Genomic DNA, 21,386 nt, shown 5'->3' with positions numbered 1-21,386 from the left:
TTGAGAAATCACACTAGAGAAGCCCCTGATGAATCTAAAGATTGCGAGAAAGTCTTCACCGCTTCACATGATTCGACATTTAAGTATTTGCACTAAAGAGAAGCCCGATGAGGTATGGAATGTTGGAAAGCCTGCACCACTTACACATCTGTAAATACACATTTGAAGTCCCACTGGAAAGAAGTCCTTTGAATGTACACACTATGGAAGGCCTTCACTGTTTTCTCAAGCCTAACTCAGTAAAGCCTAACTCTGGTAAAAATTGACACCAGAGAGAAACACTGTGAACGTAAAGAATGATAAAGCTTTCACATTGTTGTCATGACTAAAACACCTAAAAAATGCACAATGGATAGAAGACTTACGTAATAAACGTGGGACAGCCTCAGTTTTCCCAGTTCATTTCAAAAACATGAAAGAGGCCGTATTGGAGGGATACTGAATGAATCTGAGGAATGTGGAAAAGTCCACAGAAAGTAGAAATGTTCTCTTTTTTCTTCAGCCCCCACATCCTAGAAGAACAATTATGTTTGTGTTTGGGAACAGCTGCACCCGGCAAGTGTCTTTCCGGTTAGTTTCTCTTTCTCTCATATGCTGTGAAATACAAAATCTCATAAATATGGCAGGTCCTGATATCCCGATGTACTTGATGCCATCACTGGCAGTTCTTGAAAGTGGCCTTTTCATAGAGACACAAACCATCACAACCTGGTTTCTTTTGTGTTAACACATTCATTATACTTGTGGAACTTGAGCAGCCTTTGGTTATGCTGTGGTTGGCCCTGGAGGCTGCAGCTGCTTAACGTCACTTCCTGTGAGGCTTAATGGAACCAGGGTAGAGCATTCCAGATCAAGCCTAATGCTAAGTCCTGATCATAAGTGACCTGAGTACATTTGTGGTTGTGTCTGGATGAGACTGGGTTGCAATGTGATTCTCTTGGGTATGAGTGTGGTCTTCACAGTTTTGTGTGTGTTGCAGTGTATACACTTGACTCAGGTGACATCACTGATTATCTGCAAACCTACATGTCCTACCAGATCTTGTTCACGGTAGAATGAGACTGAGTCCTTGAGCTACATGGAGGTTAGTACTGTAGGTGAGGTTAGTACTGTAGGTTGGCCTCATCTAATGCTTGGACTCATAGTAATGGCATTAATAGTGGACAAGATAAATCAGACGTGCTCCTAATCTCTTATCAGCAGGTACAAAGTGGTATATTGAAGTGAAAAAGTGCCAAAGTCTTCATTTTTCATGTTTTCTTAATGAAAAGGAAGTCTTAATCTTGTTAGAGCAAAATTTATCCAAATGTTCTCCTGTATCCAGGTATTCTTTAATCTTGTGGTTTATACATATCCCACTACCTCTTATTTTATTTATTCCATCTGTAGTAGACTCGTCTGTGAAAAGACGAGTGAGACATGCAGTCTCACCATCTGTCATGGATATAAAATTTACCAGGACCATTTATTTAAAAGACCATCTTTCTTTTCATCTCTATAATGCCATTTCTGTCATTGCTTAGATTTGCATATAATGGTATATTTTTAAGTGGGATTCATTAATTTTCCAATGTCGAATCAATCTTATAATTACAGAATACTCAGTTTTGGCGTAATCAATTTTCTTTTTAGCCTGAATTATCCTATTTACTGGTAATTTGGAATAATCTTTCAGAAATAATTAGTCATGATGGTCTATATTATTCTTACTGTGTCATTACTTGAACTTTTAAAAAGTAACATTGATGCCCAATGTGGGACCCAAATTCACAACTCCAAGATCAAGAGTGGTGTGTTCTACTGAATGAGCCAGCCAGTTGCCGCATTACTTGAAATTTTTAATGGAAATTGGTGTATTTCCTTTTTACTAAGTGCATAGGTATTTTGTTAATCTGTATTATTCTGCATGGGAGTTAGAATAGTTTATGCATTGTACTTTCAATACATAAGGAAGGTCTCTCCTATATTTGCCCTCTAAGACAAAAAGGTCCTCAAGTCTTTTTGTTTTTAGGTCTACAGTTCCCTGACAATGATGTAGACCCTTTCCTGTGTTTTGTCCATCTGTCTTTTTTTTGTTAAAAATGTACATTGAGGTCCTCTGCTCGGATGGCTTTTTGGTGTTTAGTTGTAGAATTTCTTTATGTATCTTGGATATTAACTCATTACTGGGTATGCTGTTTACAATTATCTTCTCCCCTTCACTATGGTGTCTTTTGGTTTTGTTCATGGTTTTCTTTGCTTTACAAAAGCCTTTTATTTCAGTGTAGTCATCCAGGGCTTTTTGGAGGGAGGGAGGAGATTTTTGATTTTGGACTCAGTCTCCTTGCTCATTATAGGTCTTTTCAATTTTTTTCTTCATGATTAGTATTAGTAGTATTCTTTTTTTTTTTCTTAAGAAATTCTGTTTTTTCTTCTTTTTGTCATTTAGTATTGGTCAGTTTTGTGAATTTAGGATTTTGTTCCATTTCATCCCAGCTGTGCAATTTGCTTTTTCACTTCAATATACCACTTTGTACCTGCTGATAAGAGATTAGGAGCACGTCTGATTTATCCTGTCCACTATTTATTAATGCCATTACTATGAGTCCAAGCATTAGATGAGGCCAACCTACAGTATTAACCTCACCCATGTAGTATCTTAAGTATTGTGGCACCTGGGTGGCTCAGTCATTTAAGCACCTGACTCTTTTTTAATTTTATTTTTTAATTATAGTTTTTGTTTATTTTTGAAACAGAGAGAGACAGAGCATGAGCAAGGGAGGGGCAGAAAGAGAGGGAGACGCAGAATCTGAAACAGGCTCCAGGCTCTGAGCTGCCTGCACAGAACCCGATGCGGGCTCGAGCCCACAAACCGCGAGATCATGACCTGAGCCAAAGTTGGACGCTCAGCCGACTGAGCCACCCAGGTGCCCCTTAAGCATCTGACTCTTGATCTCAGCTCAGGAGTTGATCTCTGGGTTGTGAGTTCAAGTTCCGCATGGAGCTTACTTAAAAAAAGAAAAAAAAAGATGACATATCTAAGTATTGTGGTTCTGTCTCTCCCTTCAATTTTGTTAGTTTTTGTTTCATATATTTTGATGTTCTGTCATTAGATGTATAACTGTTTTATAAGGTCTTACTGTATTAAGTCTTTTATTAAATATATCTTGTTATAACCTTTTTAAAAATGTTTTATTTATTTTTGAGAGAGAGAGAGAGAAAGCAGGAGGAGGGGCAGAGAGAGAAGGAGGCACAGAATCTGAAGCAGGCTCCAGGCTCCAAACTCCCAGCTGTCAGTGCAGTGCCCAATGCAGCGCTCAAAGCCACAAACCATGAAATCATGACCTGAGCTGAGCTGGATGTGTAACCAACTGAGCCACCCAGGACCCCTTGTTATAACCTTTATGATCTGAAGTATAGGTAGTGTACTTAATCAGTATATTCCTCCCTGTTTCTTGTTTCAGTACTGTTTGCCTGCTGTATCTTTGTGCATACTTTTTCAGCCAACTCATTTGTGATTTTCCATTTAAAGTAAACTTTTGGTAGACAGCATATAGTTAGACCTTATGTTTTTGTTTTGTTTTGTTTAATCCATCTGGCAGCCTCTTTGATTTCATCGGAGAGTTTAAACCATTTACATTTTTTTTTTTTTTTTTTACAAATAGTTTATTGTCAAATTAGTTTCTACATAACACTCAGTGCTCATCCCCAAATAAGCCATTTACATTTAAAGCACTGTTAAGGACGATTACTTTTTCCATAATCTTCTAAGTCTTGTATTTGCCTTATACATTTTTTGTATTTCATTTCTTGCATTTCTCTCTATTTGTGTTTAGTAGATTTTTTCATAATGAAATGGCTAACTAATAAGTTCCTTTCTCATTTCCTTCTTTGTATACTCTATACCTGTTTTCTTTGTGGATACCATGGGAGTAATATATCTTTATGCATTGTCTTCAAACGTAAACTAATTCTTTTAAATGTGTTCTATTTTGAAACTTGTAGACAAGATTTAGTTAAAAATACAGTTGTACTGGTAATAGGCTTTGCAATAATGTTTGCCCTTTGTTTCTTTAAATGTGGTAGTCTCATCATACAGCAAACAAAAAGTGTAGTGATGAACGTTGTTACAATAATTCTTTTATACTTAGCTATGTGGGTTTTTTTTTAATGTTTTACTTATTTCTGAGAGAGAGAGACAGAGAGACAGAGCATGAGCAGGGGAGGGTCAGAGAGAGACGGAGACACAGAATCAGAAGCAGGCTCCAGGCTCTGAGCTGTCAGCAGAGAGCCCAACTCAGGGCTCGAACCCACGAACCGTGAGATCAGGACCTGAGCCGAAGTCACACGCTTAACCGACTGAGCCACCAGGCACCCCTGATATACTTAGCTATGTTTTTATTGAGCTATTTTTCTATGCTGCTTTTAGTTACTGTGTATTGTTTTTTCATTTCACCTTGTAGTAGTCACTCGTGCACTTCTTACAGGACACATGCATAACAAAGTGCATCAGCTTTTAATGATCTTGGAATGTGTTAATTCATCCCTCACTTTTGAAGGATTGCCAGATACAGGCTGTTTGACAGGCAGTTATTTTCTTCCAGAACTTTTAATATATCAGCCCACTGATTTTTTTAAATTTCATGTGGGTTTCTTTTTATTTTTTATTTTTATTATTTTACACATAGTTTACTGTCACGTTGGTTTCCATATAACACCCAGTGCTTATCCCAACAAGTGCCCTCCTCCATGCCCATCACCCCCCTCTCCCCCACCCATCAGTCCTCAGTTTGTTCTCAGCATTCAAGAGTCTCTCATGGTTTGCCTCTCTCCTCTTCCCTACTATTTCCCCCTTTCTTCTCCCCCACGGTCCTCCGTTAAGTTCCTCCTAATCCTCCTATACGTGCAAACATATGGTATTTGTCCTTCTCTGCCTGACTTCTTTCATTCAGCATAACACCCTCAAGGTCCATCCATGTTGCTACACATGGCCAGATTTCATTCTTTCTCATTGCTGTGTAATATTCTATTGTATAGATGAACCACATCTTCTTGATCCATCCATCAGTTGATGGACACTTAGGCTCTTTCCATGTTTTGGCTATTGTTTAGAGTGCTGCTATGAACATTGGGGTACATGTGCCTCTATGCATCAGCATTTCTGTATCCCTTGGGTAAATTCCTAGCAGTGCTATTGCTGGGTCATAGGGAAGTTCTATAGTTAATTTTCTGAGGAACTTCCACACTGTTTTCCAGAGGGGCTGCACCAGTTTACATTCCCACCAAGAGTGTAGGAGGGTGCCCGTTTCTCCACATCCTCACCAGCATCTAGCGTTCTCTGATTTGCTCATTTTAGCCACTCTGACTGGCATGAGGTGGTATTTCAGTGTGGTTTTGATTTGTATTTCCCTGATGAGGAGGGATGCTGAGCATCGTTTCATGTGTCTGTTGGCCATCTGGATGTCCTCTTTGGAGAAGTGTCTGTTCATGTCTTCTGCCCATTTCTTCACTGGGTTGTTTGTTTTTCGGGTGTGGAGTTTGGGGAGTTCCTTATAGATTTTGGATATTAACCCTTTATCTGATATGTCATTTGCAACTATCTTTTCCTATTCCGTCGGTTGCCTATTAGTTTTATGGATTGTTTCCTTTGCCGTGCAGAAGCTTTTAATCTTGATGAGGTCCCAATAGTTTATTTTTGCTCTTGATTCTTTTGCTTTTGGGGATGTGTCAAGTAAGAAATTGCTGCAGTGGAGGTCAAGAAGGTTGTTTCCTGCTTTTTCCTCTAGGGTTTTGATGGTTTCCTGTCTCACATTCAGGTCCTTTATCCATTTTGAGTTTATTTTTGTGTATGGTGTGAGAAAATGGTCTAGTTTCATTCTTCTGCATGTTGCTGTCCAGTTCTCCCAACACCATCTGTTAAAAAGGCTGTCTTTTTTCCATTGGATATTCCTTCCTGCTTTGTCAAAGATTAGTTGGCTGTATACTTTTGGATCCAATTCTGAGTTCTCAATTGTATTCCATCAGCCCACTGATTTTTTGACCTCCAAATATTCTGATGAGATCTCCAATTTTTTTATTGAGGATGTCTTGTCTGTGATGATTCACTTTTCTCTTGCTGTGTACAGGATTTTTCTCTGTCTTTTTTTTATTTAAGTTTTTTAAAAAATGTTTATTTCTGAGAGAGAGCGAGAGCATGAGCAGGGGACGGACAGAGAGAGAGGGAGATACAGAATCGGAAACAGCCTCCAGGCTCTGAGCTAGCTGTCAGCACAGAGCCCGACGCGGGGCTTGAACCCACAAACCGTGAGATCATGACCTGAGCTGAAGTCAGACATTTAACCGACTGAGCCACCCAGGCGCCCCTTCTCAGCCTTTCAAGGTGTGATTATCAGTGTGGGTTACTCAGCATTCATCTATTTGGAGTTTGCTCAAATTCCTCGATGTTTACATTCATCTTATGCATCAAATTTGGAACCATTCATCCATTATTTCTTCAAGTATTTTCTCTGTCCCTTTCTCTTCTTCTGGGACATCCTGAATGTGACTTGTTCTATGTGACGATATCCCACAGATATCGTTTGTGTTTGGTTTTCTTCACTCTTTTCTACCTATGCCTTAGACTTGATCATTTCTATTCTCCTATCTTGAAGTTCACGGATTCTTTCTTCCAGCTGCTCAAAACCGCCTTTGGATTAATTCCACTAGTAAATTTTTCATTTCACTTATTGTGCTTTTCTGTTACAGAATTTCTTCCTGGTTTCCTTTTAGGTGTTATATGTCTCTATTATATTTGTGTTTTGTTCATACTTGTTTTTTCTGACCTTTTCTACATCTTTCGTTACTTTTTGAGAATCATTAGGACAGGTGTTTAAAAGTATTTGTCCAGTTGATCTGCCATGATGAGGTCTTTTTCGATGGTTAGCATTGGTTTAATTTTGTGGTTTTTGAATGGGACATCATTTTCTGTTTTTTCGTGGCCCTGTGATTTTTTGAACACTGGACATAAGGTAGACAAGTGTGGAAAGCAGATTTTCCTCCTACCCCAGATTTTGCAGGTATTTTTGTTTATAGTTGTTGCATTTCTCATTACTATAGGCTACGCGTGTGCTGGGGATCAGTCTGAGATGTAGACATAATGTCTTCTGAGGTCTTTTCTGAACCTTTGGGTGGGCATGTGTAGTCACTCACAAATTTACTCCAGGACAGGGCTCAAAAGAAAAAAAATACCTTATTTTTCTCTCATCTGAAGGTGGGTTTTGTTTCCCCTATACTTTTGTCTCAGCTGGACATGTGACTCTCTTTGACCAGTAGAAACCAGCAAAACTGTGTAAATTTGACCTCAAGAAACTTGTGGTATAAAATGATGGCTGTTTTTAGCTATGTTATGGGTTGGTTGCTACCCGACAATATCACCTGTTAGACCTGTGGCACACAAACCTACACACTATACCATATCGTGAGAAATTGGGGAGGTTTCCAGAACCAGCCTCCCTGTTACTAGCACTGAGGGATTTTGTCAGTGGTCTTGGGGAGACTGGGCATCTCCCTATGATACCAGATACAAAAGTACAGACTTCAGTTTTTCTGTCTGTAGTTCAGGCTTCCAGGACTGTCTTCAGGTCTAGGGTCTAGAGGATCAGTTGTAGGTGGGATGAGATGCAGGTGGAATGCCAGAGGCTAGGCGAATTCCCTGACCCATGCAGCTAAATTTCAGTCATTCCTAAAAGAGTAACAGAATCATCTGCCTGTCTGAGATGCCTCTTGTCCCCTATACCTGTCAGAAGGGGACTGGTGGAAATGGTTTATGAAGACGCAGATGTGGTTTGTCCTCACTCTTAACGTAGTGATCCATCACTCTAATACCCTCATCAGTAACATCTCTGTATGTCACTTGCTGTGCTGTGTTTTGTCTCACTGGGATCCTGTCTTCATACTCTCAGATGTTCTGTTCCTGAATAAGAAGGTCTTCCACACGGGGAAAAGGGAAAGCATTTTCCACCCTGTGGGGCTCACCTCTCTGCAGTGTCCTTGTTCTATGGGACAAGCCTAGAGGTCTACTTCAGTTCTGCTGGAGCCATTCTTCCCAGAGAAGCTTGACTGCCTCAATGGAGTGACTCTGTGACTGTGGCCACCCCCGTGCTGTACCCCTTCATCTACAGCCTGAGCAGCAGTGCTGTGATGGGGGCCCTGGGAATGCTTCTTTGCTGAGGAGTCCTTTGTCCACAGTGGGCCATTAGCCTCAAAACCAGGAGGACATTGTGCGCTCCCAATGCAATTGTGAATTTAAATATTTTTGTTATTTTTCTGTCCCACAAGTTCCTTCATTTCTTCTATTCCCAAAGCACCTATGATTTGTGTATATTTGTGATTTGTTTCTCAATAACCACTTCAGAAATTCCTCCCCCCCATATATAGCACCTAAAATTCATTGGTCAGTATTCCCATAGCCATTCCTGAGATGTCCAACATTAGATGTGAATTACTTACATCAAGTGCCAGCACTGTTTCCTCAAGAATCATCCTCTCACTGTTGATATTCTTCACTTTTGTTTGATTGGGTGCTTTTTTTTTTTCCTGAAAGATATGGAATGAGAGGGACACTGTAGCCCTAATTAAAGTGCCTGCCATGTCAAGGCTGCTTGTGTTTGCATGTGTAATTCCATATAATTCTGACTTTCTTAGAAACATTTTCTGACTTACCCCATCTTTCAGAAAAAGATTAGAATGGACTCTACCCTGGAAATCTGACACCCTCCTAACTTACTCTCATACTTTTCCAGGAAACAGGGATGTGATTTTGAACTTCCAGAATAGGAATTGTGATTTGAGTAATAATTAACTTGGCAGTTTCTCCATAGTATGTTGCCTCATTCTTTGCCTTCTGTCATCCTCCTTTCATTCCCTCTTTTCCTTTATTGTCCTTGTTTACTTGCACCTTCATTATTCATCATTGCCAATTTAAGATACGCTCCAAATCCTCAGGTGGAAACTAGTTTTCTGAGTGAATGACTGGCCGCAGTAGGGAGACAGAAGAATGAAAAATGAGTATTTAATGTGTATAAAGTTTCAACTTGGGAATATAAAAACATCTGGGAGTGGATAGCAGTAATTGCTGCATAAAAACCAATGTACTTAATTCCAAATAAATAGAATTGTATGTCTAAGTGTTTACAGTGGTAAATTTTATGTGACACATACTTAACCACAGTAAAAAAAGGAAAATAATGGAGAAAGATGTGAGGTCCCTTTGTAATAATATCTTTAATTATCAAATAATAAATAATTGGTGTAATTTTTACATGTCACAAAATATTGACATTTTTGTCTATTTAATGATTTGTAAGAGACTGTCCTGTGTATTGTACATTTCAAGAGATTCCTGCCGTCTACTCACTAAATGCAATCGCAAAGTATGAGAACTAGAAATGTCTTTAGACATTGCCTATTGTCCTGTGGGGGCAGAATCAGCGTGAGAACAACTGGAGAAGGGTTCCTAAGGTGCCACAGTTGATGGTGTGAGCTTTTACAGTGATAGTAATAACAGGATGCAGAAAATGTGGGTGAGGATAAAACATCAGAACATCAATTTAATCTTGGAAACGGTGAGTGGAGGGGACTACGGAACACCTCATTGGTAATAGTGTCTCACAGTTCTGTTGTGTGGTCTGGTGTTCACTGGTCTGCACTGGTGGCAGTATAATTCAAGTACATACTTCTCTAGTTTGAGACCCTGCTTCCCTCCTATTCCTCAAAACACAGACAACTATCATATGCAGCAAGGACTACAACTGAATACATTTTGAAGACTGTTGTACTTGCCGGCTTGTCTTTGACATATATATGTGATAAATTAATATAAGTAGATTTCCTTAAGTTGAGTATGTTTAAATTCCTGGAATGTCAGCAAGATGGCAGAATACGAAGCAGGTCCCCACTCACATCCTCCAGAGCAACAAATGTGGCAGCTTGCAATGAACAGAAGTACCTTTGCGGGAGTCTTGGGATCTCAGTACCAGAGGGGGAAATTTTGGTAGAGCCCAAAAACAAGGGCCATTTTGAAAAGAGATCTAAGCCCTGGTGGCAGGCTGAGTGACTGTGGTCCTGGAAACAGCCATGGTATTGGCTGCAGTTGGATTTGGCCTTGTCACTAGCACGGTCCCTCAGGCCCCAGGAGGAGTCCCACCCACCCATCCCTCAGGTAACAGGACTGCTGACCTCACTCTGAGATGCAGACCTCGAGTAGCCAGCCTGTGACCCAGCTCCAGCCTCTTCAAGCTGCTATCGTCCCCACGGAGGAATCCAGGACACTTGTCCATCTGTGAGCCTGGAGGCAGGGCTACTAACTTTGTCTGACTACAGATTTTAAAGCAGCCCACAACCCAGCTCCAGACACTCTGAGCCACAATGTAGGAGGAATCCTGCCCATGCAGAGACCCAGGGGGAGACTCCCCCATCAGTGCTCCCTGAGGCAGGCCTGCAGAACTTGGCATGGCTGTGGACCTTAAGGCACCCCTGTGACATGGCTGCAGCCCCTTATACCTGTGTTCTGGGGCCTGTCATTACTGCCTTGTGGTAGAGCTGTGGGCCCTGAAGGGAACCCTAGGCCCAGTGCAAGCCCTCCTGACCAAGGTTCTGGAGGCAGTCTTGTCCAGGCAGGGGCCAAAGTCAATTTCTCCACTGATAGGTCTGCCAACCACAGACCCCAGAGCAGACCCAGCAGCAGCTGCCTGGCCTGGCTCCAACCCCACTCGACTATGAGCCCAGAGGCAAAACCATCAGCCCAGGGACCCAGCAGGGGACTAAGAGCAAGTCCACCAGCTGATTAGTGAAGAACGCCAAGCTCAGCTCCTACTGCAGTAACATGCAATAAAACCACCACCATGATAGGTTTACCATTAAATATTAAAACATTAGTATAATCACAAGAGTCTGGTGTGTTCACAGATTAATACATTACTAACAAGAGTCTAGAAAATGGTACGGTTATATATAAGTGAATTGTTTTGTTTTGTTTTTGATGTTTATTTTTGAGAGAGACAGAGCATGAGCAGGGGAGGGGCAGAGAGTGAGGGAGACAGAATCTGAAGCAGGCTCCAAGCTCCAAGCTGTCAGCACAGAGCCTGACGCGGAGCTCGAACCCACAAACCATGAGATCATGACCTGGGCTGAAGTCAGACGCTCAACCGACTGAGCCACCCAGGTGCGCATATTTTTTTCAATGAGGGTGGAATTTCAAGTCAGGACACCAAAAATAGTTTATCAATAGTGGTATGAAACAATTAGCCATTTTTTCTGGCAGAAAAAACAATGATTGGATCAAATACCAAAATTCACATCCTAATGCATTCTATGAGGATAGAGTTAAAGGCCTTTAAATATATTTAAGAAGAAAATTGTAAAATCTGAATATAATCTATAGTTTCAAGAGATTTTATGTCAAGGGTGGAAATGCAGATAGTCTTAAAACCAGACTTCTTTGGGGGCGCCTGGGTGGCTTAGTCGGTTAAGCGTCCGACTTTCGCTTAGGTCATGATCTCACGGTTCGTGGGTTCGAGCCCCGCGTCGGGCTCTGTGCTGACTGCCAGCTCGGAGCCTGGAGCCTGTTTCAGTCTGTGACTCCCTCTCTCTCTGACCCTCCCCTGCTCACGCTGTCTGTCTCTCTCTCTCCTAGAAATAAATAAAAAAAAAAAACAAAAAAACCAGACTTCTTTGGCTACATAAAAAGTATATGTACAATTAAACATTAACATAGCAACATTAACATAGCAACTGCATCAATGAATAAAACATTAGATACACATAAACAAGACCCTTCTCTTTAATGAAGAATGATTGACATACAATACTGGATTAGTTGCAGGCAAAGAGAGTGATTGGAATACACATATACATCATGGAAGGGTCACCACAGTAAGTGTAGTTCCCATCTGTCAAAGTTGATAACTGTTACACTGACTATATTCCACGTGTGCGTAAGCTACATCTCCTGGCCTTAATTATTTTGGAACTGGGAGACTACCTCTTAATCCCCTTCACCTATTTCCTCCACTCCCTCCTGCTCTCCTCCGATAAGTCTTGAGCAGATGTGACATTCAGTCCTGTTTAAAAAGATCTTTACTGGGGCGCTGGGTGGCTCAGTCGGTTAAGCATCCGACTTCAGCTCAGGTCATGATCTCTGCGTTCGCGGGTTCGAGCCCCGCGTCGGGGTCTGTGCTGACAGCTGAGCCTGAAGCCTGTTTCAGATTCTGTGTCTCCCTCTCTCTCTGACCCTCTCCTGCTCACTCTGTCTCTCTCTCAGTCAGAAATAAAAGCATTGAAAAAAAATTTTTAATACCTATTTTTTAAAAATAAATAAAATAAAAAGATCTTTACTAATTGCACAAAGGCCATCCAGTGAAACCAGAGCAAACGTGATTAGGGGAACAACTTTATAACCACGCCCGGAGAAAGGCAGAATGCCTGGTATCAGTGCGATCTCACGAAAACAGATAACACATATTTGACACAGAAAAAGGAAAGATTTATAGGAAATGTCCTAACAATGAAGCAAGGCATCAACGACTGGACTTTAGCGTCGTGTCCAATGTAAATGACAATGAGAGGAAATCAAGGCCCAGAGACGGGATGGACTGAATGCGAGAGATGGACTAAGTGGTGGACTCTCGGGGTTCTCCATAAAGGACAATGGCCGTAGATGCTCCCGGTGGTGCAGGGAGGCAGGCAGGAAACTACCCCGCAGGCGCTGGGGCGAGCCCGTCGGCGCCCCCCCACGAGCTGGGCCCCGTCCTCCGCCCTCCCCGCCCCCGCCCCTCGCAGGGTCCCGCCTCCTCCCGTAGCCGCACCCTCGTACCTGGTTCCTGCCCCAGCCGTGACCTCGGGCCGGATCCCGGCCTCGGTGCCAGCGCCGAGCGCCGCGGGCCACTCCTCGTCCACGCCCGAGGGAAGGCCGGTTCCGCCGTCCGAGGTGGAAGCCCTGCCCCTCGATTCCCGGCCGGAAGCGGAAGTGGCGTCACACGCTCGCCGGGGTCTCCAGCACGGCTACGTCTGCGCAGCGTTGAGCTTTTCGGGCTGCTGATGGGCATGTGTGGTCAGGTGTGGACCGGCTGTGGTGGGGAAGGCCTGATTGGGAGGAAGGAGGAGGGAGTCCAAGGCCGGTTTTAGTCGCGGTCACCGATGGGGCCGCTTAAGGGCCGGGCCGTGCGGATCTCATGCGGTTCTCATCTGGGAGCGGCCCAGACTCACCCCCCACCCCCACCCCTGCCTCCGGGACCCGGCCGCCGAGCCGTTGGGAAAGTTGGTTCAGCGGGGCCTGTGTTCCCTTTTGTTGGGGAAGAGGCTGTTTCATCTGAGAATGTGGCTTTGTCTGCGCTCGTCTTTTATTCCAGACACACTACTAGGCAGGTAATATGCCTTCTCCGGTGCGTGTAGTGTGCATGCTTCAGTTCCTAGTTACACACACGTGCTCCACTGGTCTTTGTACTAAAGAGAAATAAGAATTTTCATCTACTGTTAGAGAAATCCAAGTCTACTGTCCGTCGCTGGAAAAACCAACACTCAAGAGCAATTTTATCAGAAGGCAATAGGAGCTTTATTCAGGAAGCGCGCCACCTAGGAAGAAGGTGGACTCTTATCCCAAGGTCAACCCTGAGGTTTCTGCTTGGACTCAAGGGTATTTCATGGCTTTTAGGGTAGTTAATCAGTAAAGGGAGAACAGGGAGACAGCCGCTGTGCCCAGAGGTCGTGCAAGGGGTTCAGCTTCCTTTATATCCACGTGGTTGTGCAAGGGGGTCTGGGGAAGTGCAGAAGTGCTTTGTTACTAAGAATGAATCATCTACAGATAATGCAAAGAAAGGCTAGTTAATCAATCACGCAGGCTAAGGGTGCTTGCTAAAGCTTAAAGACTGCTAGGTTGTCCGGAGTTGCTGAAGCAGCTTCGCTGCCTTTTCATCTGACTGGCCATCCTAAGCTTGTCCATCCCCACCAGGCTGCTAGGAGTAAAGAATGTAGGTTTTATCACCTTACCTTGTTTATTTTTTTAATGTGTATTTATTTATTTACTTATTTATTTAAAATGTTTAGGGGCGCCTGGGTGGCTCAGTCGGTTAAGCGTCCGACTTCGGCTCAGGTCATGATCTCACGGTTCGTGGGTTCCAGCCCCCCCGTCGGCTCTGTGCTGACAGCTCAGAGCCTGGAGCCTGCTTCAGATTCTGTATCTCCCTCTCTCTGTGACCCTCCCCTGCTCACGCTGTCTCTCTCTCTCTCTTTCTCTCAGAAATAAATAAAACACTTGAAAAATTTAAATGCTTAATTTTGAAAGAGAGTGTGAGCGTGGGAGGGTCAGAGAGAGGGACAGAGGATCTGAAATGGGCTCCATGCTGACAGCAGCCAAGTCCCAGGGAGGGGCTCAAACTCAGGAGCTGGGATATCATGACCTGAGCTGAGGAAGTCAGACACTCAACCTATTCAGCCATCCATGCGCTTCTAATGTTTCTTTATTTGGGGGAGACAGGATTCAAAGCGGAGTTCACCTGACATCAGGGAGCCTGATGCGGTCTTGACCTCATGAACCCCGAGATCATGACCTGAGCTAAAGTTGGTCTCTCAACTTGACTGAGCCACCCAGGTGCCCCTTACTTCATTTTTAAAATAACTGAATTTCATGTTAACAGGAAGTGTCTTATTATTGACATTTTTCTTTTGAAAAATCTTCAATATAAAGGAAATGTAAACAAGTAGTGCCCTGAATGTCCAGTTAAGTAGATTCATCATTTTAGCTTTTTGCATGTCTTTTGCTCTCTGAATAAAGACATACATTTTTTAGCAGACTTTTTGAGAGTACATAGGAAATTAATCGCAGACATGACACTTGACTTTTAAATCCTTGGTAATGCATCTCCTAAAGATAAGGACATTTTGCTATTAAAACCGTAAGACTGATTTTCCCCAAGAAAACTAATAATGTTATCTAATATCCTTTAAAAAACTTTTCCACGTTTTTTCTACATTTCAGAGTAAGTTTTTAGATCTAGGATGCAGTCAACATTTATATATGACAATTGTTTATATCTGTTAGTGTCTTCTTAACCTAGAGCAGAGCTACTGTTTCTTCATAATACCAACATGGAGGAGTCATACATTCTTTGAGAAACGTATATTTTAGTTATTTCTGATTTTACTTTCATGGCTTTTTTGGTTTTTTGTTCTTTGTTTTTTTGTTGTTGTTTTTCATCTCTACATCTATACATCCGATGTGACCTAGACATCCACAAGTCACATGTTCCATCAAGTGAGCCACATATGTACCCCATTCATGGTGTATTTAAATGTTTCCCTTATTTCCTCTAATTTTGTAAACTGGTGGGGCGGCTGGGTGGCTCAGTCGGTTGAGCATCCGACTACTGCTCAGGTCATGATCTCACAGTTCATGGATTCAAGCCCCGCGTCGGGCTCTGTGCTGACTGCCAGCTCAGAGCCTGGAGCCTGTTTCAGATACTGTATCTCCCTCTCTCTCTAACCCTCCCCTGCTCATGCTGTCTATCTCTCTCTCTCTCTCTCTCTCAGAAATAAATAAAACATTAAAAAAATTTTTTTTTTAATTTTGTAAACTGGTAATTTGGTCGAGTATAGAGATTAGCCAACTTTCTTTCTGTAAGAACTTAGGTGATAATGTAGACAGAGCCCACATAGAGGCAAGAGCACCTGGCTCCAGGGGTCAAAAACAGACCAGGTTCAGTTACTCTCTACTGACAAAATCCAAAGACAGAGAAATGAATGGTTCTAAAACAAGACCGGAATATATCTGAGGGAGGCCAGCACTGAGAAGACAGGAAACTAGCATCTCAAAGACTGTGTTCAAAGTGTTTAAAGTACTTTCAAGTTTACATAAGGGAAATGGAGAACAAAAGTCACTATGTACCTGTAGGTGAGCAGTGAAGTTCAGATCGGTCATTGCCTTGTAGTCAATCATGCAGCCCTTATTGATCAAGGGGGAAGTTTCGTTTCTTGTAGTGGGTGGTTTACCCACATGGTCTTTTGTCTGAGTTCAGAGAGAAGCTGGAAAGAAGACCTTAATCAGAAAGTTTGACATCAAAATGGAGGTAGTTGAAGTCCTCTTTCAACAAGTGCATTAATCTTTGCTGACCAAAAAGCCTGGAATTCCTCAGCTCTGCCTTTGTAGATGCACAAGTAACCATAACCCTTACTAAACAAATGGGTGTGGTTTTGTCCCACCGAACTTGATTTACAGAAATAGGCCTGTCAGTTTTAGGTTTTTTTTTTAAAAATATTTTTATTTATTTCTAGGAGCTAGAGAGAGAGAGACAGCATGAGGAGGGGAGGGTCAGAGAGAGAGGAAGATACAGACTCTGAAATAGGCTCCAGGTTCCGAGCTGGCAGTCAGCACAGAGCACGACGCGGGGCTCGAACCCACGAACCGCGAGATCATGACCTAAGCGAAAGTCGGACGCTTAACTGACTAAGCCACTCAGGCGCCCCAACATAAGGGAGTTTTAAATGTACATCAAGTGTCATTTGATCTCCATCACAGTCCATTTGTACTTTTCAAATTCACAGTCACAGTCTCACAGTCTCATGAAAATCTTACCTAAAGACTAAATTGTAATGTTATCCTGTAATAACTTGTATATTAATCAAAAACAGAAAGGACATAGAACTGAATAATATATATAAATAAGCACATGCACATAAATACAAGAAGCATAGACAAAACATGTCAACCCAGTATAGTTTAGGTTTAGTTTAGGCTTCTGGAATTGGTCTTGGGGTGATTGTTGACCTCCATTTCTTACTTCTTCAAGGCCAATCCCCTATTTCCCAGTACTGGGGCAAGCTGGATGTTGGAATTAGTCTTTGCAGTTCCCCCCAGAAGTTTTGGTATTATTTCTGGATGATTATGTCCAGTGGTGAGGAATTCCAGGATCCTCTTTTTAGCTTTTCCTACATAATGGTCTTTACCCTATGTGTCAGATAAGTTTATTTTTAAAAATTGTCATTTGTAGAGAAAGCATCTGAATATCTTCTTTAAGTTTGTTTTTGGCATTTTGGTCTGTAAGCAATTAGATGGAAAGAGATACCACCCCAAAGAGTTAGGAACCAGAGCACTTGAGCCTGACCATCCATGATCCCTTTACACCTGGACAAAGCCATGGCCTACAAGGCCTCTCTCCCACGTGAATCAGCCAGGCAAGCCAGTACCCATTGTGCCAGGAGGGGTGTGATGATGGTCCACCAAGTACCGAGTAAAGAGGTGCAGGGGCCCTGAGCTCTGGTAGAGGAGACTCTGAGGCCAGGAGACAACCCACACCTGCTGTGTCCCCATCATTGCAGCACGTCCATGAGACTGCCTAAGATTATTTTAGAGACTGTGTAAGTGGGGGACCAATTAGGCTGAGACTAGTTAGCCACCACTAAAGATCTCTCGGCCAAGGCATTTTGATTCCTCTTTCATTCCCACTACTCTTGACAGTTCATGTGCCGACATTCTCTTTGGCAATTAAGTGCCACCTACTTGATTTCTGTGGACCCTGGGTCCACTCTGGCCCTCTGCCTGTTTCTGTACATAGAGCTTTATACAAAGTTAAATGTATTCATTGGTTCTTTGAAACCACAATGTCAGAGTTAAGTATAGCATGGGGACTGTTTGGCCTGCTTTGCCTAAAATCTGTATGGACCTTTAGAACAGGTCTGGTATAATAGGCTGCCTATCTGTTTCACTGCAAGAGACTAATTGGTTTCAGATTCGTTTGCCACCATTAAAGATCTCTGCAGGACAAAGCATTCTGATTCCTGTTTCATTCCTACTGCTCTTGACAGTTCATGTGCCCACTTTGTCTTTGGCAGTTAAGTGCTGCCTACTTGATTTCTGCTGCTCTGGGTCCTCAACATCACCACTGAAATCAGGGAGTTCACCTCAGTGATGATTTATCCCATATAGTCATACCTCACCTATAAAGAAGAATGACCACAGAGCCTTCAAGGATGGAGGTGCTTCCCTTATTTGTTTCTCAAAACATTTGTAGAAAGAGTGTTCTGTTCCCTCCAGATAGAATGGGAAATGGGGGCTGTGTATCACACATGACAAATCCAGTGCAACATTCCTGTCTCTCTAGTTTTTGTTCCTTTACATTTTGTTATGGAGTTCTGGCATGTGAACTCATTCCTGTAGGTCACTATTGTGTCTGTGGTACCATCTAAGCTGTTAGAGCTTTCCCCAGGTCTATGAGCTAGTACGTATTAAACCCAGACTGCCTAATAAGTGCACCCATGTCAATGAATTTGGACCAGGCTATTATATTCCACCATTCTTGGTGTGGCATGCTTACAATTTATTACCTTACAGTTCCACAGATTTCTACATTCTATCTTAGTTGGAACTATTTTATCGTACAAGCTGTTCTTTCACTGTATTGTATCCCTGTTACCCTGGATTGTGTACTTGTTAGGTCACAAGGGAGAGTAGCAGGGGGTTTGGGTCGATCCTTGGGAGAAGCAGCATTTCCTTCCAAGACTTCTGCCCCATGTGAAATCTTCACAGTGATTTTATGCAAAGGAAGGCTCATCTCAGAAACCAAAGGGTAGGCTATTTCTCTGCTAAGGATAGCTCAATGTGTTGTAGGTTCAAAATTGTCAGTTTCATCTTGGTCCGACTCGATGCCCCCATTCTAGTTTTCACATTCTCATTTTTTCCTTTATCAGTGACGTAATTTCCACATGAGCAACTAGTTGAGACAGCTACTCTAACTGCGGTTGTAATCTTACCTGTACAGTTAAATTCTGTGTTTGATTTTCAACTGTGTCAGTGCTGTGGCCACAAAGAATGTGATTTTTAAGAGCTGTCTAAAGCTTCTTCTCAGACCTTGATTTGAGGTGTAATTTAGTTGTAATTTAGCAAATATGAGCAGATCATTTTCTGTGCAAGTCTAGTCAAAAGTATCCATTACTTGTCACATTCCTTGTGGTCTTCACTGCTGTGGTAACAGCTAAACATAACATTCACTTGAACTCTCGTGGCAAGTACTTCTGTTTGCACATATTCGCAATGAGCCATAGGTAATAGCTTGATTTATGTGAAACAGCTGACTGTCTTTCCCATGTCAGGGAGCTTAGGTCCTTGCTTCAGACCAAAGCTTTGATGAAATCAATCCCAAGATTTCATCTTTTCAGATGTATCTCCTGGTATCATTCTGTTTCAATTTTGTATACATCTACGTCTAACCAAGAGTCAAAGCTCACTCTTTGATTCTGGATATACATGGGAAGAGTATATATATAAGAGTAAGTATATAAAAGTATATATATAAATATATAAAAGAGCACTCTCACAGACCCTAGAGTGGATGAAGAGTATATGAGAAAGGTCAGATTTGTAGAGGTGGGGCTTCTCCCCAAGACTGCGCCACATCTTACTGGCAACAGTATTCTTGCAGTCCACTGGTTGTAAAGAAGTTTCTTGGGTTGCCTGGGGCAGAGGTAGTGAGCAGGCATTAGGCAAGCATTTGTAAACCTCTGGATTGCAGCCAAGCCATGACTCCTGGGCAGATGAACTGAGTGAACTGTGGGGCCACAAGTGTGAAACACAGAGCACCAAGTATCTGCATCAGGAATCCATGGGAAATCAGTGTTTAGTTTGCAGTCGTACCTTCGCTGGTGGGTAAATGCTCAAAAGACTGAGATCTCCACACCCTTGTGTTCTTAGAGTATTTAAGTACATTTCTGAAAAACTGGGATATATACATTGTTAGGGACTGTTATTTAAGTGTAGTCTAGATAAATGTGTTTTGAATGACGTGGAGGATCTCAATGGTCTTGGTCTGTCAGTCAGCGATCACTGGGTGATTGAGCTAGGCCCTGTGCCATGTACAGCAAAGTAAGGACTTTCAAACAGTCATAATGCTACCCTTGATATGCAAAGAGCTCACCAAAAGAGTAGATCTTCATGTCAGACAACACTGTCATAAAGCATTACTAGAGATAGAGTTCTGTACATTAAAAGATTTGATTTCTTCCAAAGTATACAATTTCAGAATTTGTATCCACCCAGTAATATTGTTATACAAAATATAAACCAATGCTTGACAGAAATAAGTGGACATGTCTACACTTCCACTGGGAGAGTTAGGAGTGTTTTTCCCTTATTGTTTCTTTAAACAACAGAGTAAGAAAATAGATTTGTAGATGATGTGCAAACTACTTATCTAGTAATTGATGGAAATGATTGTCTAGATAAGGCTGAAGGAATAAGTTAGAAAAGTGAAGAGGGCTTTTCTCAGAGGAGATGATTATGTTCTGCACCTTGCCAGATTGCTGGTTACACTGGTAAATACAGTTGTCAGTGCTCATCCACAGAATATTTAAGATCTACACAGTTGATTGCATGGCACTTACATCTCAATTAACAAAGGAAAAAATTAACACCCATAGTTCGAGGAGGGGGCCATCGACAGATACCCACCACTGATGGTCGTCTGATTGAGTATGACATAGATGAAGTAGTGTATGATGAAGATCCACCTTATCAGAACATTAACATTCTACACTCAAAGCAGTTTGTAAATATTCTCATCCTTAGTGGGGATGTTGATCTGGCGGACAGTGATTTGGCATACACCCAGGTCATCATGGTCAGTGGAAAAGATGTGCTGATTCTAGGGGTAAGAGATGGAGGTATATTATGTAAAATAGTCAAACTGCAACCAAAGATGGTCACTGTGATAGAGATTGACCAAATGGTGATTGATGTAAGAAATACATGCAAAAATCATGTGGCGACATCTTAGGCAATCTTAAAGGAGACTGCTATTGTTTCTAATAGAAGACTATATTCCAGTACTGAAGAAGTGAGTCAAAGAGAATTTAACTGTGTGATTAATGATTTGATGCCATTCCAATCTCTACATCTCCAGAAGAAGATTCTACATGGGAGTTTTTCAGACTGATTCTTTTTTTTTTTTTAATTTATTTTTTACATTTATTTATTTTTGAGAGACAGAGTGAGAAAGAGTGTGAACGGGGGAGGGGCAGAGAGAGAAGGAGACACAGAATCCGAAGCAGGCTCCAGGCTCTAAGCAAGCTTTCAGCACAGAACCCGACGCGGGGTTCAAACTAACAAACCGCAAGATCATGACCTGAGCCAAAGTTGGATGCTCAACCGACTGAGCCACCCAGGTGCTCCTAATTATTATTTTTAATTAAAAACAAAAAGCAAATGGAAAATGTATATTTTGATGAGCCAGAGTGTTATTTTTTTTAACGGTCCACTGAAGGATGATTAGACAGCACAGTGAAGCCTGCTAAGTGCAGCAAACCCTTAGACTGTGATTTTTCTTACTTTCTTATATGTGTGTGGGCTTTATGTTTTGGTTTTGGTTGACTTCAAATTTGGTTGTTTG

The 21,386-nt window shown here is 42.1% G+C and overlaps 1 protein-coding gene and 1 pseudogene across 1 annotated transcript; both read left to right on the top strand.

The window, feature by feature from the left end:
• Window positions 1-12,673: 12,673 nt before the first annotated feature.
• LOC120244428 (cyclin-dependent kinase inhibitor 1C-like) lies at window positions 12,674-13,054 on the top strand. The gene has a single exon (XM_039250954.1). The coding sequence runs from the start codon at window positions 12,674-12,676 to the stop codon at window positions 13,052-13,054; it is 381 nt and encodes a 126-aa protein (XP_039106885.1).
• A 98-nt stretch (window positions 13,055-13,152) lies between these two features.
• Window positions 13,153-20,932, top strand: LOC120244478 (annotated as a pseudogene).
• The last annotated feature ends 454 nt before the right edge of the window (window positions 20,933-21,386 follow it).

The sequence above is a fragment of the Hyaena hyaena genome, unplaced genomic scaffold (assembly GCF_003009895.1).
Source record: "Hyaena hyaena isolate Hyena2069 unplaced genomic scaffold, ASM300989v1 scaffold_392, whole genome shotgun sequence".
Taxonomy (NCBI): domain Eukaryota; kingdom Metazoa; phylum Chordata; class Mammalia; order Carnivora; family Hyaenidae; genus Hyaena; species Hyaena hyaena.
This window is presented reverse-complemented; position numbering and strand designations above follow the sequence as displayed.